We start from the raw sequence: 24331 nt of genomic DNA on the forward strand, positions 1-24331 counted from the left end.
ATGGTTTATGCAAAATGTCAAGAAAAACATTGGGAGGAACTGGCTTTCGCTGGGAACCAAGTCGTGAGAGGGCGTCAGCCGCCTCGTTGAGGCGCCGATCAATGTGGTCCACCTGATAACCATGAAAATGACCCGCCACGTCAGACACAGCTCTTCTGTAAGCCGCCATCATGGGGTCCCGAGAATCCCAGGTACCCGAAACTTGCTGCGCCACCAAATCAGAGTCGCCAAAACACCTGACTCGCGTTAGATTCATCTCTTTGGCGAGTCGCAAATCGTGAAGCAAAGCTTCGTATTCTGCAGCATTGTTAGTGCATGGAAACATGAGTCGGAGAACATAACAGAATTTATCTCCTTGAGGGGATACCAATACCACACCAGCCCCCGAGCCTTTCAGCTGTCTAGATCCATCAAAATAAATAGTCCAGTAAGTGAGATCAGGCCTGTCTTCCGGAGCCTGCAACTCCGTCCAGTTATTGACGAAATCAACTAAAGCCTGAGACTTGATGGCTGTGCAGGGGGTGTACTGCACGTGATGCGGACCAAGTTCAATCGTCCACTTGGCAATCCGCCGTGTTGCCTCCCGATTCTGGATGATGTCCCCAAGGGGAGCAGAGCTAACCACTGTGATAGGGTGTTCTTGGAAATAATGCTTAAGTTTCCGACTCGCCATAAACACCCCATACACTAACTTCTGCCAGTGTGGGTAACGTTGCTTGGAAAGGGTTAGCACCTCGCTGATAAAATATACCGGGCGCTGCACTGGGTACTCCTTCCCTTCCTCCTTTCTTTCAACAACCACTGTCACACTTACTGCTTTGGAATTTGCCGCAATATACAAAAGCATGGGCTCCTTTTCAGCCGGGGCGGCCAGGACCGGCGGGTTAACCAATTGCCGTTTCAAAGCTTCGAGTGCCTCGTCTGCCTCGTTTGTCCAAATGAACCGGTCAGATTTCTTTAGTAACTGATAAAGAGGAATCGCCTTTTCACCTAGGCGACTTATAAAGCGACTCAGAGCCGCAATGCGACCCGCCAGTCGTTGAACTTGATTAACGTTTGCCGGCTTTCCAAGGGATGTAACTGCTTCGATTTTGTCCGGGTTAGCTTCAATGCCACGCTCCGACACCAGGAAGCCCAACAATTTCCCTGCAGGAACACCAAAAACACACTTGGTGGGATTCAGCTTCATCTAATATACCCGCAAATTATCGAAGGTTTCTTTGAGATCCTCCAGTAGCGTCTCCCCATGGCGGGTTTTGATCACAATATCGTCGACATAGGCGTGGACGTTGCGACCGATTTGGCTGTGAAGGCAATTCTGGATGCAGCGCTGATAGGTCGCCCCCGCACTCTTGAGTCCAAAAGGCATGGACACATAGCAAAAGGCCCCAAAGGGGGTTATAAAAGCTGTTTTCTCTTGATCCTCCACGGCCATCTTGATCGGGTGATATCCTGAGTAGGCGTCCAAAAAGCACAATCGTTCGCATCCCGCCACCGAGTCAATGATCTGGTCGATGCGGGGAAGAGCGAAGGGATCTTTCGGACAAGCCCTGTTGACATCCGTGTAATCAATGCACATACGGAAGGTACCGTTCTTCTTGAGCACCAAAACCGGGTTAGCCAACCATTTGGGATGAAAAAACTTCCACGATGAATCCGGCGACTAAGAGACGGGCGACTTCTTCCCCGATCGCCTTGCGTCGTTCCTCGTTAAACCTGCGAAGATACTGCTGAATAGGTTTTGCCTTTGGGTCAACATTAAGATGGTGCTCAGCGAATTCTCTCGGCACACCAGGCATGTCAGAGGGTTTCCATGCAAAGATGTCCCGATTCTCAAGGATGAATTCGATGAGCGTGCTTTCCTATTTGGGGTCCAGACCCGTCCCGATAGTGAACTGCTTGGATGAGTCGCCGAGAACGAAATCGATTGTTTTAGTGTCATCCGTTGGTTTGAACTTGAGGGGCGACTCAGCATCTGTCGTTGGCTTCTTCAGGGGTGACATGTCTACCGAGTCAACATTGGCCTGATGGTGTTTGAGCTCCTCCGCAGCGCAGGCGACATCTGCATAAGCCGCGTCCCCTTCTTCACATTCCTTTGCAATCCTTCTATCCCCTTCGACCATGATGGGTCCCTTGGGACCGGGCATCTTGAGCTTAAGGTAAACATAGCATGGGCGAGCCATGAAGCGGGCGTAAGCCGGCCGCCCAAATAACGCATGGTAGGGGCTTTTCAATTTGACCACCTCGAATATCAGTGACTCGGACCTGTAATTCTGCGTCATTCCAAATGCTACTGTGAGTCTGACTCGGCCGATGGGGTAGGCCGACTTGCCCGGGACAATTCCATGGAAAACCGTGGTTGAAGGCATCAGGTCCTTTTCCAATAGGTTCATCCTTTGGAAAGTGTCAAAATATAAGATATTAATACTGCTGCCACCATCCATTAGCACTTTGGACAGGGTGTAGCCCCCAACTTGGGGAGCCACGACCAACGCTAAATCGCCCGGATTGTCAACTCTTGGCGGGTGATCCTCCCTACTCCACGATATGGTCTGTTTAGACCAGTGGAGGTACCTAGGAAGGGCCGGCTCAGACACACTGCACGCCCGGTGACTCATCTTCTTATCACGCTGCAAGCGTTGGTGGTGAAAACGTGATACTGCCCATTGCTTAACTGTTTGGGATTGCTGCGGAAACCTCCGTTGTCATCCTGACCCTGCGGAGCCCCCTGTGGGGGCGGCTGCTGAAAGGCTCCTGGCGGGTTATACCGCCGCTGATGGTGTACCGGATACTGGCCGCTGCTTGGCTGCGGGCCTCCCTGAGGCCCCTGTTTGGGAAAACCGCCGAAGGGGTTCTGTCGTTGGTTGGATGCGGCGAACTGCTCCTGGCGTTGGTCTGGGTCATCGCTTTGGCTTTTCTTAATCGCCTCCGCCCGAAACTCCCGCATCACGAAGCAGTTCTCCCAAGAGTGAGTCGCCGGACCGTCCGCCGTGGCATGGTGCGGGCAAGGGCCTTTGAGTAGCTCTTCATAGTTACACGGCCTCTGTTGGAAATATGCCCTAGAGGCAATAATAAATTAGTTATTATTATATTTCTTAGTTCATGATAATCGTTTATTATCCATGCTATAATTGTATTGATTGGAAACACAATACTTGTGTGGATACATAGACAAAACACTGTCCCTAGTAAGCCTCTAGTTGACTAGCTCGTTGATCAAAGATGGTCAAGGTTTCCTGGCCATAGGCAAGTGTTGTCACTTGATAACGGGATCACATCATTAGGAGAATCATGTGATGGACTAGACCCAAACTAATAGACGTAGCATGTTGATCGTGTCATTTTGTTGCTACTGTTTTCTGCGTGTCAAGTATTTGTTCCTATGACCATGAGATCATATAACTCACGGACACCGGAGGAATGCTTTGTGTGTATCAAACGTCGCAACGTAACTGGGTGACTATAAAGATGCTCTACAGGTATCTCCAAAGGTGTTCGTTGAGTTAGTATAGATCGAGACTGGGATTTGTCACTCCGTGTGATGGAGAGGTATCTCGGGGCCCACTCGGTAATACAACATCACACACAAGCCTTGCAAGCAATGTAACTTAATGTAAGTTGCGGGATCTTGTATTACGGAACGAGTAAAGAGACTTGCCGGTAAACGAGATTGAAATAGGTATGCGGATACTAACGATCGAATCTCCGGCAAGTAACATACCGAAGGACAAAGGGAATGACATACGGGATTATATGAATCCTTGGCACTGAGGTTCAAACGATAAGATCTTCGTAGAATATGTAGGATCCAATATGGGCATCCAGGTCCCGCTGTTGGATATTGACCGAGGAGTCTCTCGGGTCATGTCTACATAGTTCTCGAACCCGCAGGGTCTGCACACTTAAGGTTCGACGTTGTTTTATGCGTATTTGAGTTATATGGTTGGTTACCGAATGTTGTTCGGAGTCCCGGATGAGATCACGGACGTCACGAGGGTTTCCGGAATGGTCCGGAAACGAAGATTGATATATAGGATGACCTCATTTGGTTACCGGAAGGTTTTCGTGCATTACCGGAAAAGTTTCGGGCTCATCGGTAGTGTACCGGGAGTGCCGGGAGGGGTGCCGGGGACCATCTGGAGGGGTGTCACGCCCCAAGGGGTCTCATGGGCTATGGGAAGAGATAAACCAGCCCCTAGTGGGCTGGAATAAGTTCCCACTAAGGCCCATAAGGTTTGAGAAGGAAAAAACACAAGGTGGAAAGAGTTTCCAAGTGGGAAGGTGGAATCCTACTCCAAGTAGGATTGGAGTAGGACTCCTCCACCTCCAATTTCGGCCAAACCTTTAGGTTTTGAGGCTGCCTCCTCCCCTCCCTCCCACCTATATATACGGAGGTTTTAGGGCTGATTTGAGACGACTTTTCCACGGCAGCCCGACCACATACCTCCACGGTTTTTCCTCTAGATCGCGTTTCTGCGGAGCTCGGGCGGAGCCCTGCTGAGACAAGGTCATCACCAACCTCCGGAGCGCCGTCACGCTGCCGGAGAACTCTTCTACCTCTCCGTCTCTCTTGCTGGATCAAGAAGGCCGAGATCATCGTCGAGCTGTACGTGTGCTGAACGCGGAGGTGCCGTCCGTTCGGTACTAGATCGTGGGACTGATCGCGGGATTGTTCGCGGGGCGGATCGAGGGACGTGAGGACGTTCCACTACATCAACCGCGTTCACTAACGCTTCTTCTGTACGATCTACAAGGGTACGTAGATCACTCATCCCCTCTCGTAGATGGACATCACCATGATAGGTCTTCGTGCGCGTAGGAAATTTTTTGTTTCCCATGCGACGTTCCCCAACAGTGGCATCATGAGCTAGGTTCATGCGTAGATGTCTTCTCGAGTAGAACACAAAAGTTTTTGTGGGCGGTGATGTGCATTTTGCTGCCCTCCTTAGTCTTTTCTTGATTCCGCGGTATTGTTGGATTGAAGCGGCTTGGACCGACATTACTCGTACGCTTACGAGAGACTGGTTTCATCGCTACGAGTAACCCCGTTGCTCAAAGATGACTGGCAAGTGTCGGTTTCTCCAACTTTAGTTGAATCGGATTTGACCGAGGAGGTCCTTGGATGAGGTTAAATAGCAACTCATATATCTCCGTTGTGGTGTTTGCGTAAGTAAGATGCGATCCTACTAGATACCGATGGTCACCACGTAAAACATGCAACAACAAAATTAGAGGACGTCTAACTTGTTTTTGCAGGGTATGCTTGTGATGTGATATGGCCAACGATGTGATGTGATATATTGGATGTATGAGATGATCATGTTGTAATAGATAATATCGACTTGCACGTCGATGGTACGACAACCGGCAGGAGCCATAGGGTTGTCTTTATAACTAACGTTTGTGCTTGCAGATGCGTTTACTATTTTGCTAGGACGTAGCTTTAGTAGTAATAGCATGAGTAGCACGACAACCCCGATGGCGACACGTTGATGGAGATCATGATGATGGAGATCATGGTGTGACGCCGGTGACAAGAAGATCGTGCCGGTGCTTTGGTGATGGAGATCAAGAAGCACGTGATGATGGCCATATCATGTCACTTATGAATTGCATGTGATGTTAATCCTTTTATGCGCCTTATTTTGCTTAGAACGACGGTAGCATTATGAGGTGATCTCTCACTAAAATTTCAAGACGAAATTGTGTTCTCCCCGACTGTGCACCGTTGCTACAGTTCGTCGTTTCGAGACACCACGTGATGATCGGGTGTGATAGACTCAACGTTCACATACAACGGGTGCAAAACAGTTGCGCACGCGGAACACTCGGGTTAAGCTTGACGAGCCTAGCATGTGCAGACATGGCCTCGGAACACATGAGACCGAAAGGTCGAGCATGAATCGTATAGTTGATATGATTAGCATAGAGATGCTTACCACTGAAACTATTCTCGACTCACGTGATGATCGGACTTGAGATAGTGGATTTGGATCATGTACCACTCAAATGACAAGAGAGATGTACTTTTTGAGTGGGAGTTCTTAAGTAATATGATTAATTGAACTAATTGTCATGAACATAGTCTAATGGTCTTTGCGAATTACGATGTAGCTTGTGCTATAGCTCTACTGTTTTATATGTTCCTAGAGAAAATTTAGTTGAAAGTTATAGTAGCAAACTTTGCAGACTGAGTCTGTAAAACCGAGGATTGTCCTCGTTGCTGCACAGAAGGCTTATGTCCTTAATGCACCACTCGGTGTGCTGCACCTCGAGCGTCGTCTGTGGATGCTGTGAACATCCGACATACACGTTTCTGATGACTACACGATAGTTCAGTACAAAAATACTTAATGGCTTAGAAGCAAGGCGACGAAAACGTTGTAAAACGTCACGGAACATAAGTGATGTTCTAAAGAGATGAAATTGTGATTTCATGCTTGTGCCCTTGTTAAGAGGTACGAGACCTCCAACAAGATTCTTTGTCCACAAAGTAAAGGAGAAAAGCTCAATCATTGAGCGTGTGCTCAGATTGTCTGAGTACGGCAATCACTTGAATCAAGTGGGAGTTAATCTTCCAGATGAGATAGTGATGGTTCTCCAAAGTCACTGCCACCAAGCTGTGAGAGCTTCGTGATGAACTATAACATATCAAGGATAGATACAATGATCCTTGAGTGATTCGCGATGTTTGACACTGCGAAAGTAGAAATCAAGAAGGAGCATCAATAGTTGATGGTTTGTAAAACCACTAAGTTTCAAGAAAGGCAAGGGCTAGAAGGGATACTTCGTGAAACGGCAAAACAGTTGCTGCACTAATGAAGAGACCCAAGATTAAACCCAAACTCGAGACTAAGTGCTTCTGTAATGAGGGGAACAATCACTGAGGCGGAGCAACTCAAGATACTTGGTAGATAAGAAGGCTGGCAAAAGTCGAAAGAAGTGTATTTGATATACATGATGTTGATGTGTACTTTACTAGTACTCCTAGTAGCACGAGGGTATTGGATACCGGTTCGGTTGCTAAGTGATTAGTGACGCGAAATGAAAGCTACGGCATAAACGGAGACTAGCTAAAGGCAAGGTGACGATACGTGTTGGAAGTGTTTCCAAGATTGATATGATCAAACGTCGCACGCTCCCTCTGCCATCGGGATTGGTGTTAAACCTAAATAATTGTTATTTGGTGCTTGCGTTAAGCATGAACATGATTGGATCGTGTTTATTGCAATACGATTATTCATTTAAAGAGAATAATGGTTACTCTATTTTCTTGAATAATCACCTTCAATGGTTTATTGAATCTCGATCGTAGTGTTACACATGTTCATGATATTGGTGCCAAAAGATACGAGTTGATGATGATAGTACCACTTACTTGTGGCACTGCCGCTTGAGTCATGTTAGTATAAATTGCATGAAGAGGCTCCATGCTGATGGATCTTTGTACTCACCTGATTTCGAATCACTAGTGACATTAGAAACATACCACATGAGCAAGGCCTTGTTTTCATTGAGATGAAATAAGATAGTAACTTGTTGAAAGTGATACATTTTGATGTGTGCAGTCCAATGGGTGCTGAGGCACGTAGTGGATATCATTATGTTCTTACTTCACTGACGATTTGAGTAGATACAGGAGTATTTACTTAATGAATCACAAGTCTGAAATGTTGAAAAGTTCAATTCCGTTTCAGAGTGAAGTTCGTCGTAACAAGAGGATAAACTGTCTACGATATGATCATGGAAATGAATATCTGAGTTACGAATTTTGGTACGCAGTTAAGACAATGTGGAAATTGTTTCGCAGTTCATGCCACCTGGAACATCATAGTGTGATGATGTGTCTGAACGTCATAGCCACGCACTATTTGGTATGGTGCATACTATGATGTCTCTTATCGAATTACCACTATCGTTTATGGGTTATGCATTAGAGACAACCGCACTCACTTTAAATAGGGCACCGCGTATTTCTGTTGAGATGACACAGTATAGACTGAGGTTTAGAGAAATCTAAACTGTCGTTTCTTGAAAGTTTGGGGTTTCATCACTTATGTGAAAAAGTTTCAGTCTGATAAGCTCGAACCCAAAGCGGATAAATGCATCTTCATAGGATATCCAAAACAGTTGGGTACATCTCCTATCTCAGATCCGAAAGCAAAGTGTTTGTTTCTAGAAATGGATCCTTTCTCGAGGAAAGGTTTCTCTCGAAAGAATTGAGTGGGAGGGTAGTAGAACTTCATGAGGTTATTGAACCATCACTTCAACCAGTGTGTAGCAGGGCGCAGGAAGTTGTTCATGTGGCGCCTACACCAATTGAAGTGGAAGCTGATGATGATGATCATTGAGCTTCGAATCAAGTTACTACAAACCTCGTAGGTCGACAAGTTCGCGTACTGCTGCAGAGTAGTACGGTAACCCTGTCTTGGAGGTCATGTTGTTGAGCAATAGTGAACCTACGAGTTATGGAGAAAGCGATGGTGGGCCCAGATTCCGACAAATGGCTGGAAGCCATGAAATTCGAGAGAGGATCCATGTGTGAAAACAAAGTGTAGACTTTGGTAGAACTACTTGATGGTCATAGGACTATTGAGTAAAAATGGATCTTTAAAAGAAGACAGACGATGATGGTGATAAGTCACTATTAAGAAAAGCTCGACTTGTCGCAAAGATGTTTCCGACAAGATCAAACAGTTGACTATGATGAGACTTTCTCACTCGTAGCAATGCTAAAAGTCTGTTAGAATTATGTTAGTAGTTGCTGCATTATTTGTGAAATATTGCACGTAGGATGTCAAAACATTGTTTTCTTGACGGTTTCCTTGAGCAAACATTGTATGTGATACAACCAGAAGGTTTTGTCGATCCTAAAGATACTAGCAAGTATGCAAGCTTCAGTGATCCTTCAATGGACTGGTGCAAGCATCTCGGAGTTGGAATATACACTTTGATGAGATGATCAAAGATTTTGGGTTTGTACAAGGTTTATGAGAAACTTGTATTTCCAAAGAAGTGAGTGGGAGCACTATAGAATTTCTGATAGGTATATGTGGTTGACATATTGTGGATCAGAAGTAATGTAGAATTTCTGTAAAGCATACAAGGTTGTTTGAAAGAAGTTTTCAAAGGAGTACCTGGATTACGCTACTTGAACGTTGAGCATCAAAGATCTATGGAGATAGATCGAAAGCGCTTAATAGAAGTTTCAACAAGATGCATGCCTTGACAAGTTTTTGAAAGAGTTCAAAATAGACCAGCAAATAAGGAGTTCTTGGTTGCGTGGTGAGGTGTGAATTTGAGTAAGACTCAAAACCCGACCACGGCAGAATAAAGAGAATAGACGAAGGTCGTCTTCTATGCCTTAGCCGTAGAATCTAAAGTATGCCATGCTGTGTACCGCACCTGAAGTGTGCCTTGACTCAAAGTATGTTGAGAGGTACGGAGAGTGATCCATGATTGAATCACTAGCAGCGGTCGAAATTTATCCTTTGTAACTAATGGACTAAGGAATTTTTCTCGATTATGGAGGTGGTTAAAGAGTTTGTCGTAAAGGGTTACGTCAATGCAAGCTTTGACACTAATCCGGATAACTATGAGTAGTGAAACGGATTCGTATAGTAGAGTAGATATTTGGAGCATTTCCGAATAGCACGTAGTAGCAGCATCTATAAGATGACATAAAGATTTGTAAAGAACGCACGAATCTGAAAGTTTCAGAACCGTTGACTAAAACCTCTCTCACGAGCAAGACGTGATCAGACCCCATAACTATATGGGTGTTGGATTCGTTGGAATCACATGGTGATGTGAACTAGATTATTGACTCTAGTGCAAGTGGGAGACTGTTGGAAATATGCCCTAGAGGCAATAATAAATTATTTATTATTATATTTCTTAGTTCATGATAATCGTTTATTATCCATGCTATAATTGTATTGATTGGAAACACAATACTTGTGTGGATACATAGACAAAACACTGTCCCTAGTAAGCCTCTAGTTGACTAGCTCGTTGATCAAAGATGGTCAAGGTTTCCTGGCCATAGGCAAGTGTTGTCACTTGATAACGGGATCACATCATTAGGAGAATCATGTGATGGACTAGACCCAAACTAATAGACGTAGCATGTTGATCGTGTCATTTTGTTGCTACTGTTTTCTGCGTGTCAAGTATTTGTTCCTATGACCATGAGATCATATAACTCACGGACACCGGAGGAATGCTTTGTGTGTATCAAACGTTGCAACGTAACTGGGTGACTATAAAGATGCTCTACAGGTATCTCCAAAGGTGTTCGTTGAGTTAGTATAGATCGAGACTGGGATTTGTCACTCCGTGTGACGGAGAGGTATCTCGGGGCCCACTCGGTAATACAACATCACACACAAGCCTTGCAAGCAATGTAACTTAATGTAAGTTGCGGGATCTTGTATTACGGAACGAGTAAAGAGACTTGCCGGTAAACGAGATTGAAATAGGTATGCGGATACTAACGATCGAATCTCCGGCAAGTAACATACCGAAGGACAAAGGGAATGACATACGGGATTATATGAATCCTTGGCACTGAGGTTCAAACGATAAGATCTTCGTAGAATATGTAGGATCCAATATGGGCATCGAGGTCCCGCTGTTGGATATTGACCGAGGAGTCTCTCGGGTCATGTCTACATAGTTCTCGAACCCGCAGGGTCTGCACACTTAAGGTTCGACGTTGTTTTATGCGTATTTGAGTTATATGGTTGGTTACCGAATGTTGTTCGGAGTCCCGGATGAGATCACGGACGTCACGAGGGTTTCCGGAATGGTCCGGAAACGAAGATTGATATATAGGATGACCTCATTTGGTTACCGGAAGGTTTTCGTGCATTACCGGAAAAGTTTCGAGCTCATCGGTAGTGTACCGGGAGTGCCGGGAGGGGTGCCGGGGACCATCGGGAGGGGTGTCACTCCCCAAGGGGTCTCATGGGCTATGGGAAGAGATAAACCAGCCCCTAGTGGGCTGGAATAAGTTCCCACTAAGGCCCATAAGGTTTGAGAAGGAAAAAACACAAGGTGGAAAGAGTTTCCAAGTGGGAAGGTGGAATCCTACTCCAAGTAGGATTGGAGTAGGACTCCTCCACCTCCAATTTCGGCCAAACCTTTAGGTTTTGAGGCTGCCTCCTCCCCTCCCTCCCACCTATATATACGGAGGTTTTAGGGCTGATTTGAGACGACTTTTCCACGGCAGCCCGACCACATACCTCCACGGTTTTTCCTCTAGATCGCGTTTCTGCGGAGCTCGGGCGGAGCCCTGCTGAGACAAGGTCATCACCAACCTCCGGAGCGCCGTCACGCTGCCGGAGAACTCTTCTACCTCTCCGTCTCTCTTGCTGGATCAAGAAGGCCGAGATCATCGTCGAGCTGTACGTGTGCTGAACGCGGAGGTGTCGTCCGTTCGGTACTAGATCGTGGGACTGATCGCGGGATTGTTCGCGGGGCGGATCGAGGGACGTGAGGACGTTCCACTACATCAACCGCGTTCACTAACGCTTATGCTGTACGATCTACAAGGGTACGTAGATCACTCATCCCCTCTCGTAGATGGACATCACCATGATAGGTCTTCGTGCGCGTAGGAAATTTTTTGTTTCCCATGCGACGTTCCCCAACAGCCTCTTCCCGCTAAAGCCCCTGTTTTTCTTCTAGCGTTGGTTGCTAGTGTTGGTGTTGGTGTTGGCGACTAAATCCGAGGGCTCCTCTTGCGGTCTTCGCTTGCCATTGGCTCCTTGATTCTGGCGATTACGTCCCTGGAACCGGGTATGATTTTTGGATGACTCTCCCTTCTTGGGCGAATTGGCCTTACCATCCTCGCCAGGATCTTTGGTGTCATCCGCTTCAGCGTACCTAGTGAGGGTGTCCATCAGTTCTCCCATGTCTTGGACCTTTCGCTTAAGTCGCCCTAATTTTTGCACCAAGGGTTCATAGTGGCAATTCTGCTCGAGGATCAACATAGCCTGAGCCGCCGTAATACCGTCTGACGAATGGATAATTTCCGCAACTCGCCGTGACCAATGGTGGGCCGACTCATCAGGGCGCTGAACACAATGCTGCAGATCGACGATCGTCATCGGACGTTTGCAATTTCCTCGGAAGTTCTTGATGAATCGCTCTTTCAACTCGGCCCAGGTTTGAATGGAGTTGGGGGGTAAGTTTTTCAACCAAGTATGTGTTGATCCCTCGAGCATCATCGTGAAGTACCTGGCGCAAACTGCCTCGTTTACGTCGAGCATGTCCATGGCGATTTCATAACTCTCGACCCACGATGTCGGCTCAAGGTCCGGGGTGTAGTTAGGCACCTTTCTTGGTCCCTTAAAATCTTTGGGCATCCTTTCGTTACGAAGGGCGGGGGCCAAGCATGGCACCCCCACTCGCCCACAGCTCCCGACGAGAGGGGCCGGGGCGACTTGGGTGTTCGGGAGATCCCTGCCCGGCAGGTTCTGATGATCAGGCGGGTTGTCCTGAGGGACGGGTCGCGGCCCGCTGTTCATGGCGGGCTGGTCCTCTGGCCGACTCCTGGTGTAACTCGCCTGGGGGGTGGAATGCAGCCTATCTAGGCTATGTGAGAACTGGGCGTTTTGAACCACCGCCGTCTTCAACATCTCTATGGCGTTCCTTGCCTCTATCTCGGCAGGGGTGTTGCCGTGGATCGGGAGAGACTCCAAATGGCGAGTTGCGACGAGGACGTTGTCCACCGGGTTGGAAAAGTGGCCTTGAGGCGTCCGGAATCGGGGGATGCGATCCTCAGCCATCTGAACCGGCGGGTTAGGCGGTTGACCCGGCCCTCCCCCTGGGGCGGCTCCCGCCCCGGGGGTTCGTGGAGTGTCGAACAGGCGGGTCGGGTTGAGATCATGGGGCAGGCGACCTTGGTGTCTCCGTTGATGGACGGCGTCGGATGCCCGCTGGTGTCTTTCGAGCCGCCAGTTGTCAGTACTTAAGCGCATCCTTTCGGCCGCAATTTGAGCCTGCCGAGTCTCGATCCTGGTGGACTCCACCTCGGCATCCCGATGAGCCTTTGCCACTTCCTCTCTGAGTTTTGCCAGCTCCATGTTTATCCCCTCCTGGTTTTCTGGTGTGAGGGGGGTCGCCATCAGCCTTGTGATCTCCGCCGCTAATTCCACCAGGACAGCGGCCGGGCTTCTGGACGTCTCGCCGGTTCCATCGCCTCCCGTAGGGTTTTGCGAAGGCTGAGTCGCCCCTGCCATATAAATGGCGATCTGGCGGCGGGTTCGGTCAAGGACTTCGGGGTCCATGGCTAGCGACAAGCCCCCAAGACAATCCCCATGTAGAGACCGGATTGAATTTGAATCGCCCATGGATGATTCGTCATCAGAGTTGACTGGCATAGTTTCCTGGGTCGCCGAACGTTCTGGCTCCTCTGATCCCTGCGTGAACCCAACAAAAACCGGGCGAGTCAGATTCGGCGTCACCAGTGGGCGAACATACCTGGCCGGCTCGACGATGTCGGTGGAGATGTCCGGCTCAGGCACGGATGATCCGATCATGCCGATGAAGATGTTGATCTTGCCGAAGGGGACCCTGTAACCAGATTCGATCGAGTCTGCTTCGGGCCCTCATTGCTGGTTGTCGATGTAGATCTTCCCGCGGCGGCTCCGGGTCATGAGCCCCGTCGCATAACTCCCAAACCCTGGTGAATCGCCTGATTTGGTGACCCGGCCCAACTAGGGCGGGTTATTAACAGGTAATATCCCCAACAGGACCCTCTGTCCCCCTTGCTCTTTGATATCGCCATCGACCTGCTGCAACAAATTTTGGGCAGGGCCACTGCCTCCGGTCTGCTTCATGAGATGCTCGGTGGTTCTCACGGACCTCGCGCCTCCTTATATGCGGATGACGCAGCCATCTTCTTGGCTCCTGACGAGCAGGATGTGACCAATCTGGCTGATATCCTTCAGAGTTTTGGGGAGGTTACACGGATGATGACTAACATGGCCAAAAGCTCTGTGGCTCCCATATACTACCACGATATTGATCTTGCATCGGTTTTGGCAAACTTTCGGCTAACATCGTTCAGTTCCCGTTCAAGTACTTGTTTTTGCCTCTTGCCCTCGGCAGACTCAAAAAAGCCGACCTCCAACCTTACATTGATAAGGTGGCTGCGTGTCTGGATCCTTTGAAAGGCAAATTTCTCTCCCGGGCTGGTTGATGTGCTTACGTGAAGTCCGTTCTTTCTTCCATGCCGATTTTCCTCCTCACGGCTCTCAAAGCAGATAAGGGTATCCTTAAGGCTTTTAGCAAGATCAGCCGGGGAATGCTTTGGGATTGAAAAGAAAATGTCAGCGGGAGAAAGTGCAAAGTTAATTGGCAAAAGGTTTGTCGTCCCAAGGAGCTGGGCGGTCTGGGGATTCTCGACTTGGACAGGTTCTCCCGTGATCTAAGGTTTCGCTGGCTGTGGTATGAGTGGACGGCACCGGAAAAACCTTGGGTGGGAACTAAAACCCCCAAGGACGACGCCGATCGACAACTCTTCAACACGGCTACTAGAGTTATTATTGGCGATGGTAGAAAAGCCTCCTTCTGGTCTTCCTCCTGGCTCAACGGAACGCCGCCTAAAGACCTGGTGCCTTTTCTCTTTAAAGGGTCTAGAAGAAAAAACGAACGGTCCAAGACGCGCTTAACAACCAAAACTGGATCACCGATCTTGCGGTGGATTCCTTTACTATGGAACACATCATCCAATTCGTTGACCTTTGGGAGCTTATGTCGACCATTCAGCTTTCTCCGGGTATTGAGGACACCATTACCTGAACTCTGTCGCCTAACGGTTGCTATTCGGCATGCTCCGCCTACGGGGCTCAATTCTTGAGCTCCCTTCCGTGCTCCTTTGGGACTATCGTGTGGAAGACTTGGACCCCTCCCAAATGCCGTTTCTTTGCTTGGCTTGCCGTCCAGCATCCCACTTGTCAACTCTGCAAGTGTACCCCCGGCACAACATCTTCTCTTTGAGTGTCGATATTCCAAGAGGATCTGGTCCGCTGTTGTTACTTGGCTCTCATGCCCAGATTTGCTCCTCAGCATGGGCTCCAATCGCCCTAAGGTTTTGGATTACTGGCATGCTACTGCTAGGACGCACACCTCCTCTCCCAAAGGCCTGAAAACCGCCATTGTTCTCATCGCTTGGGAGATTTGGAAGGAAAGAAATGAGAGGGTCTTCAACAACAAGTCATCGGTGCCTTCGGAGGTCATGCACAAGATCACTGAGGAAGGGAAGGCTTGGATCTTAGCGAGAGCAAAAAACCTTGTGGAACTTATGGGCTGAGCTTTTACCTCTTCGTGGTTGTACCCAGTGGCGGAGCTTGAGCAAGATCATTGGGGAGGCCAAATGAAATATATAGGCTAGTGGGAGGGGGGGCAAACATGCAAAATTTCACAATCCATATCTTTTCCTAATATTTTTAAGCCTGCATGTGCTAATCTTGGGAGGGGGGGGGGGGGGCAACAGCCCCAGCAATGCACTACCCTTTTTCTTGGTTAGGCCCCCTTGTTTTTGCTCCTTCTATATCAATATAAAAGCAACTTCCCTGTTTCAAAAAAAATTTGTGTCTTACCGACCATTACTTTTCCATGAAGAAAGCATGATAAGTGTGTGCCTGACTTCATGACTTCTTTATTGACACCATTTGGGTTTCACGCTGCAGAAATTGTTCTCTAGTGACTAGAGCACGACAATGACATCCTCTAGCAAAGAACAGGACGATCTACCCAGCCGCGGATCCAGGAATTAAACTTACCCTAGGCGAAAAATTGAAGGTCTAAATTTTTTAATGCCCAAATGCAAGTCCGTTCAATCAAAACTCATAAAATTCAAATGCGAAACCACTAAAATAACTGAATTAATGATTCAAAAAGTTCAACACTCTCAATAACTAGGTGATGTTACCACCAAAACTTAAAAATTTACTGTTTGTACGAGGAAAAAATGGACTTGACTAGGTATACATGTACGTCCGGGCGAACAACCGATCAGTGACTTGTCATAAAAACTTTGCCGATTCAAACTTCTCAAACCGGCCCTATACGTCCGGTTGACCAACGTCCCTCAAATTCGATCCATATTTTGGTAAGATACTAGGATGCTCGGACGCGATCGGACACGTCAACTACGTTGGACTAACGTGCAATATCCATCCGCACACCCGTTGTTACCTAGCGGTCCGATGAGGATGTCGCTCCGGTGGGCCACCCAGGAGCCGGAGCTACAGGAGGGGGGTAACAACTAGGAGGCAGGTCCGTCTGATGCTGCCGATACAGATGCCATCGGTGTTATCTGTGTAGTACTCTATCCGATTCATAATGTAGTACGTCCATGCTTCTAGAAATTTAAGTTTGATCATAAATTTAACCAACATGACCGACCATGACTTATTATACATCCATGATGCATTCAGCCAAACCTACCATGACTTATCACCAAGAAATTAATGCCATTGCGGTCACACGAAATCAGTCCCATCACGCAATGGCACTGTCTCGTAAAACACCACCACGATTAAAAATAGCTAACCGTGTGTCGGACTATAGTGTGCCCTGCCAATCTTCATCAAACGATGATCTACCAAGTGTTGCAGAAGCCCGCTGATGTCTTCCACTATCCCTCCAATCTTGCACTATCCAAACTCACTGATTCCCGTGATGCCAAACAAGAAAGCAAGCGGGTGCGGCCCATTTAAGTTTCTGCATCCCCTCAAGCTCGCCATCACCCCAAGATGATTCTTACTTGCATATCTTCATCCTGTAAACTTAAGACTACTACGACCCAGTTGATATCTGAAATTTGGGAGTTCCTGTCCTCACACATGCCCATTTGTTGTACCCCAATATCTCAAATCAATTCTTTGTTAGTTTTGAGAAACAAACTATGAAAGTAATGGCTTCAAAGTAAAACACATATCAGATTATGCATGTTTCTTCTTAGCCACCTCACCAATTTATACTGAAAAAAGATAACGTCTTTGTTGCACTGGCCAGTTCATCCCATTTTGCATGCTGCCTTGCATGCGTTATTATACATCCACAACTAGCATGTGATGTGTTTCTTATCTTGGAGAAGCACAACATGTGTGTGTGCTTTAAGTATGAGTGAGGGTTCATTTCGTTTTTACCCTAAAATTGATAGTGAGAGAAATTACCCACAAAACGTGAAACGGTCAACATTTACCCCTAATTTAGAAACTCGTTTCACATTTTGCCCCCCAATTCCCCACATCGAATTTTGGAGCATTTTGTGCTGACTAGCCATGTCACGTGACAGGGGCGATTCTACCGTAGGGGCAGCCTGGGCACCTGCCCGGGCTCGCCACCTTCGTTTATCTGAGCATTGCTGAGCTTCTGGACCCGTCCGTATTGGAAAGATCATTAAAATAAGCAACCACGACGGTACCTCCGCGCATGCATTGCTGAAGAATCGCTGCTGCAGATTTCTGAATGTGAATCTGTTCGATTAAATCGACGCGCTTCCTTCCTCACCGAAACGAGGACCTCACGACAACTGCCCTGACTATTGCCCTAGCTACTCTGGAAAGATGATGTGCAGCGGGGGCTCGACTTCGGCGTCAATGGTCAGCGCAAGTGTGAGGGCCAAGGCACAAGCCGCACGTACGACTCCTCCCATGGTAATTTCACTCCGGCTTCAACGGATGCATGGTGGTTCCTCGCCGTCGGCTATCAACCCAGCATTAGCTGCATGAGCAGCACCGGCAGTGAACCAATCTAGCATAAGATAAAAAAAACTCAATCTAGCAGTGAACCAAGAAATCTGGCAGCAAACGAACCTTATAGGCATATAATTCTGCACCATCAAAACAAATCAGACAAACAAAATTGAGTTCCGTGCTACAATACAAGTAAGCAATCGTTCCCAATTAATTTCTCCATCTATGAAAACATAAGACCTTCTATTAGATCACTACAATAGGGATCTAAAATGTCCTATATTTTTGTACAAAGGTAGTATCAATTTGCAATTGCATCAAATGATACACGATTTCCAGTCCACTACAAGGCTTGCATAGTGGCGTTGTCCCCATGGCGCTCTGTAAATAGGTGCATGGCCAACGCCGCCGCTTCGCTCGCCCGAGCCCCAGCTCCGTCATCACACTCCTTCTCACGTCCTTATCAACCATCTTACCATCTTTCTTTGAAAAAGTGCCCGCAGCCAACACTCTACTAGAGTAGCTATAGTTGTACTGGCAGTAGTTTTGCTGGCAACCATGCAAATTTATGGGATTTGCTTTCTTTATTAACTACTCCCTCCGTTCCTAAATATAAGTCTTTTAAGATATTTCACTAGAAGTCTACATAGGGAGCAAAATGAGTGAATCTATACTCTAAAGTATGTCTATATATATCCGTATGTAGTCCACTAATGAAACTTCTTTAAAGACTTATATTTAGGAACGGAGGGAGTAACATATGGTGTGTTGTTTTTTTCTTTGACAGAAAGACTATAAAGAGTATACTGACCAAAAAGGACTTCTCCCGCTTTATATTACAAAGCAACCAACCAGAACATTCGATGATAGGTGCTGGGGCGGAAACAACAGAGACACGCTTAAAAGAAATGAAAAAGAAAATACCAAGGAAACAAATGCAGACACCGGCGGATAGACAGAAAACACAAAAAACCTCGCGACCCCTCCGTCCACCAAGTGTCTTCCGTCAAGCTCCAGAACTCCGAAGCGTCGGTACCCATCAGCACCTCCAAGAAGGAATGTGACGAAGACGACGCTGCTGCCAAGGGTTTCCCCCGGTATGCGACGAGGCGCGAGGAAGGGTAGCTCCGACGCCCTCCACGAAGGTTCGGCGACACCCAAGGGCGTCACCGCGTCAGTGTCGGCCGGGCCGAAAGAGGTTTCCCCCAATCCAAACCTGCACCTCGGGCGCTCCAGAGCCTGCCACCAAACCATCCGACACCCTGCACCAACACGGTCTTGAGACCCCTGCGACGTCTCACCACGACACCGTAAGGAGAAGCCTGCACAACAATGAAGAGAAATCAGGACAAGGAGCAGCAGCACCGTCGGCACGCGGGAGGGCTCAACCTCCACCGTCAACGACGGTAGCCGACCGGACGCAATAACAGGAGCATACCAGGCCCGTGGGCCCACAGGCCCAGCCGGGATCCCTCGTAAAGCTCCCGCCGCCACGCTGCAATAGGCATGTCGTCCGCAACGCCGTCCCCTGTCCAAGCTGCTCCGCCTCACCACCATGCAGAAAACGTCGTCCCCTGTCCAAGCTGCTAGGGCCCAGATCTGGACCGGGGGCGCACCGCCAGCCACCTCGCACCACCACGCCGCCCTGCCGCCAAGGAGCAGCGCCGCCACCTCACCCGTCGCCAACCACCATCACCGGGTCACCGGACCGCAGCCGGCCGAACTGCGCCGCCGCCGTCCCCTGCCCCAGGAAGGGGGAACGGGCGCGCGACGAAAGGAGGGCCCGCCACCGCCGGCACCACCCGGGCCAGTGGCAGGGGAGGAGACAATGAATAAAACGCCCGCGGGAAGGAGCTCATGTGCCGCCCCGGCCTCCTCCTGAGAGGCGGCCCGAGGACGGATCTGGAAGGAGAGGGAGGGACGGGGGCGGGGGAGGTGGAGGGGGCTGACTGGCGGCCCGCGGCGGGAGGGCCGGCGACAGCGGCAAGGGAAGGGCGAAACCCTAGGTTGCCCTTGGTCGCGGGAGCCCGTCGGGTCTCACGCTCTGTTCCGCTTTCGAACTGGTGTCTAATTGATGCAACTAACCCAAATTGCAAGTACCACGCATTGAATCTAGGCGTGGGAAAGCATCAACCCTTTTCCATCACTAGGACATGCCTCGGTCTGTATGGGCGTGTTGTATGTAATGTCGTAAAATCATCAAGGTTGAACTAACAGTAGATTTCTCGATAAAGGGCACTTCATTGAATTGAATTATCGAGTTGATACAATCGCATTAAATAAAAAACCCAGCCTATGCCAGATGCACACAGCCAACAAATCCACAAAATCAAAAAAGCTAAACGCAAGCAGCAGCTAAGAAAGCATAATAAATAATAAATCAGCCTAACGCTCCAGCCTGGAAGACGCCATCATAAATAGGTCCCTGTCCCCGGTCGCTTGAATTTCATTTCCCGACCTCTGCGCCAACTACAGATGCATACAACTATATTAGTATGAATACCAACATAAACATGGTCTTAAAAAAATTAAATTGGTATCAAGATATTTCTTGATGAGTAGTTTCACCACACAATAAACTTGATTAAAAAATGAGGAAAAACTCATGTGCATCACTTGTCAATTATAGGAATTGAACTCAGGTCGTTAGGCCACACAACCTCATGCCCAACCATTGAGCCAATGCTCCCTTTGAACAGTAGATGAAGATAATTTGAATGTGGCACTCAAACAAGCCCAAAATTGTAATCTCCTATCACACAAATGTCATAGGGCAGTCCAATTAGCTCACAATTTGACAACAAAATGATGAGAGGGAAAAAAAAACTATGTGTCGGAGTTTCCACCACTTTTTTTTGCTAATGTTGAATGTGAATTACCACAATATGACAATGTTGATCGCTAATCAACCAAACACACAAATTGCATATAGTAAGATGGGTTGAGACCTCCTTTTATGGATTTCATGCATCCTTCACATCTAGCAAGGTCTCGAGTTGCTCTGTTAGTGCATACCTAATGTAGATACCCAAATGGATTCAGTGATGCATGTAGCAGGGACATGCTTGTTTGTTCTTCCCTAATATCCCAGCTCAGCTGAGGAAACTACAAATGGATCGAGCGTAATACAGCAAAACGAATCAATCCTTGGCTCTGCCCATCCGCTCACCAATTTATATGGAAAAAAGATGTGTTTGCACTGTACTTACAAGTTCATCCAACTTTGCCGTGCTATCACGCATGAGACAATGTACCACTCACATCAGGATTATGATATTGTTCAGAGGAGGCATAATATGTATGTTCCTACATTTTTAGCGCATGAGGAGGGCGAAGCATGACACTTTCGTCCGTAGAACCAAGCAAAAAATCACACAGAAGGGTTGCCTACTACTACTGCTGCTGATTGAAGCTGGCAACATTGTTGACAGCCATATGACGTTCTGCTAATCCAGACGTTGTATCAGGACTTTGTACGGCATATGTCTTTCCTCAGCAGAGTGATCTTAACCACACATAAAACCGAATTTAGCAGTGAACCAAGAAAGGAGTAACATTGAAGAAACCATATAGGCATATAATTCCGTACTATGTGAACAAATCAGACAAATAAAATTGAGTTCCATGCTGCAATGCTGCAATACAAGTAAGCAATCGTTCCCAATTACTATCAGTTTGCAGTTGCATCAGAGATCGAACGTGTGTAAAATAGTTTCAGGCAACTAGGCCTGCATACTGGCGCCGTCGCCGTGGCGCTCCATAACACGGCGCATGGCCAGCGCCGCCGCCTCGCTCGCCCGCAGCGTGCCACTCGCCATGAGCGCCGCAAACTCTCTCATCACCTCTTCCTGCACCTTCCCCCTCGCGCTTCCGAGAGGGTCAGCCATAGCCGGCGCCGCCGCGGCGGCTTTCTCCGGAGTCTGCTTCTCGACCTTCTTCTCTCCTTCTTGCTTGGAAGGAGAGCCGCCCGGCGGCGCCGCACTAGTAGCAGCAGCAGTTGCAGAACTCGTAGGGACCTTGCTGGCCGGCGTGGCAGCAGCCGGCTTTGGCACGGAGACGGATGCCGGAGTGGGCACGAACTGCGTGGTCTGGGGCGCGGCGTTGTTCCGGAGCGTGGCCTCGAGGTTCTGGATCATGGGCATGATCATGGCGCCCATGGGGCTGGACAGGACCTCGTTGGGCAGGTTGAGGATGTAGTCCGGTATCCCGGCGCCGACGAGGAACTGCGCGACCTCGTTGGTGAAGTTGTTGCAGTTGTGGGTGAGCAGGCTGTATGTGGCGGCGGTGTAGCGCGGCGCGATGTCGCGGAGGTAGTCCTCGAAGACCTCGCGGGGGAGGTGGGTGACGCCCAGGTCGACGACCCGCACGGGGCGGCCGTACTGCGTCGCCCCCGCCGGCGCCGCCTGGATCCCGCCCCCGAAGAAGTACTCGTTCCCGTACACCACCACGCCCGTGTGCCTGCCGGAATCGACCGCGGGCCGCGTCAAAATCGCGTCCTTTTCGGATCAATCGGATCTCAGAGGGGGTTGGGGGGGGCGACGTACCAGATGGCCTCGATGGGCTTGCCGAGGAAGGATGTGGAGAGCTGGCGCGCGAGGCCGTTGCTCAGGTCGTAGACGTTGAGCGCCACCTTGTGCCCCTCCTGCCACCATCGACCATCGACGACGACAATCAAGCAACCAGCGTCAGATCTCGGGAGCCTCGAGCCGATTCGATCGGTTGCGAGCGGCGGCGCAACGAACGACGGCGAATCGGAGGGGAAGGAGCGCTTACCTCCGCCATTATCGCCTGGGGAATCGCCGAGAGCCGAGGAGATTCGAGCCGAATCTTGGAGAAGAAGACGACGCCGCCGCCGGAAAGGAACGGCAACAGGAACAGGGACGCACGCGCGCGCGGATCTGGGAGGAGCGAGCGGAACAGAGCAGAGACAGAGACAGAGACCGGCCGTGGGACGCGCGCGCGCGTATATAAAAGCGGCGAAGGATTATTTTAATTTAACTCGGATTGGGGAAATACTAGTGGCGGAAGCTTCTCGAGCCGAGTGGGCGGGGTTGCTGGGCCGTCGGATGGGGAATCGGGCGACGTGGCGGGGGATGGGGCGGGTTTCGTGGAAGGGTCGGAGCGTGACGGGATGGGACGTGAATGTTCTGGAAGGCCGTCATGTGGGGTCGGGGACTCCGGGTTGGGTGCGGGGAGAAGGAAGCGAGGCGGTCGGTTGCGTGCGCGAGCTCGGGTCCGACGACTCTTGGGGGCGTCACACCGCCGGCAACGGGAGCAATTGTGTTGGCGTGTGACGTATGGCCATGCGTCGCCGGTGAGTTCACATTTGACTTTGACTAAACTCCATTCCGAACGTGTCAAGGCTGGTACTGACGAACGCCATTTCTGTCCTTTGAACTGGCCGCACGGATCTTGGCACTCCTCGCAGAGGCGGAGGACGAAAAAATTTAAGGTGTGACCAAGTCTTAAGGAAAGAATTGTCTTGATGCAAATCGAAAAAGTCAATACACATTGCAAATGAAAAACAAAATACAATAAAAATGTAGACATGTTTCAATAGAAAAATAACCTAAAAACGTATTGATAATGAAGCTTTTAATGAAGACTAGAAGACCTAGGTAATGACAATGCACTCTCCTTATTTTAAAAATCTTCCCTAATTTTACCAAGATCAATACCTTTAAAGGTCTTTCGTTCAATATAACAAACCACCAATACATTAAGCCTATCATCTATCGTCATGTTGTGCAACTTAGTCTTGATGATTTTCATTGATAAAAAGGCCCTTTCAAACATGTTCTCACATCCATAACCAATGATATTGCCTGAAATCACATTGCCTGAAACGTATTCTCATATAAGCAATTCTAACATCATCTCTAATGTTGGGAGCAAAACAATCAAGTGGAATGCAAAGTCGTGGATAACCATTTATGTAATCTAACATCAGCTAGATTAGCATCTCGATAAGTCCGGATGAAATGAATGCCCTGCTATATGTTCTTTAATTTTAATTTTTGGTCGTCCAAGTAATAGAGAGAATGATTTTTTCTGGCAATATGGTTATTACCGTCTTATAATATACTTTGTACTACATAGACGTTAAAATGGACAGGTATAAACATGAGCTATAATTTTATCAATGGTTGATAAGCTCATTCTCTTAAGTTTGGTTGATGGACAATTGACTTGCAGTTTTCAGCCTAATTTATCACAAGTGAAGAATGGTGAATTCTATAAGCTTCTATTTTCAATGACTGTATCAGCAAATAAACGCTAAAGTTGTTGCCTACTTTTGCTAAGTTAAATCTGAGTAACAACATAAAAGGACTTCTACATGACCAGCTCGACCAAAATAGCACTGACATCCGTTCTTTCAGTTTAAAGTAAAAAAATATCATACATGTATGCAAAGGCTCCAACACGGGCACGGCGTGCCGCCGTGCCTTCTTCCTGCTAGTCCGCATTGAACCTGCAACAAATGGTCCACTAAAAACGACAAGGATGGGGCCCTTCTCACTAACCCACACAATCGACATGGCATATGCGAGAGGGCGCCCTTTGAGCCACCCTTATTGTGTTTGATTTGCAATATTTGATTCTTCGTGAAAACACAT

General features: G+C 48.4%; 1 protein-coding gene and 1 pseudogene across 1 annotated transcript; both read right to left on the reverse strand.

Annotated features, from left to right (window-relative positions):
* Positions 1-19222, reverse strand: part of LOC123405850 — a 46115-nt pseudogene extending 26893 nt beyond the window's left edge.
* Positions 19223-21241: 2019 nt separating this feature from the next.
* On the reverse strand, positions 21242-22669 carry LOC123403432 (desumoylating isopeptidase 1). Its single transcript, XM_045097369.1, has 3 exons — positions 22488-22669; positions 22259-22356; positions 21242-22172 (listed from the first exon to the last, which is right to left on the reverse strand). The coding sequence occupies exons 1-3, from the start codon at positions 22494-22496 to the stop codon at positions 21437-21439; spliced, it is 843 nt and encodes a 280-aa protein (XP_044953304.1). The 5' UTR covers positions 22497-22669; the 3' UTR covers positions 21242-21436.
* Positions 22670-24331: the final 1662 nt, after the last annotated feature.

Source organism: Hordeum vulgare, chromosome 6H (genome assembly GCF_904849725.1).
Source record: "Hordeum vulgare subsp. vulgare chromosome 6H, MorexV3_pseudomolecules_assembly, whole genome shotgun sequence".
In the NCBI taxonomy this organism is placed as follows: Eukaryota; Viridiplantae; Streptophyta; class Magnoliopsida; order Poales; family Poaceae; genus Hordeum; species Hordeum vulgare.

Excerpts from the sequence above, each read along its gene's own strand:
- LOC123403432 (XM_045097369.1), bottom strand. Across the intron at positions 22,173-22,258 it reads AAGCCCATCGAGGCCATCTG|GCACACGGGCGTGGTGGTGT; the intron begins GTACGTCGCCCC and ends CGATTCCGGCAG.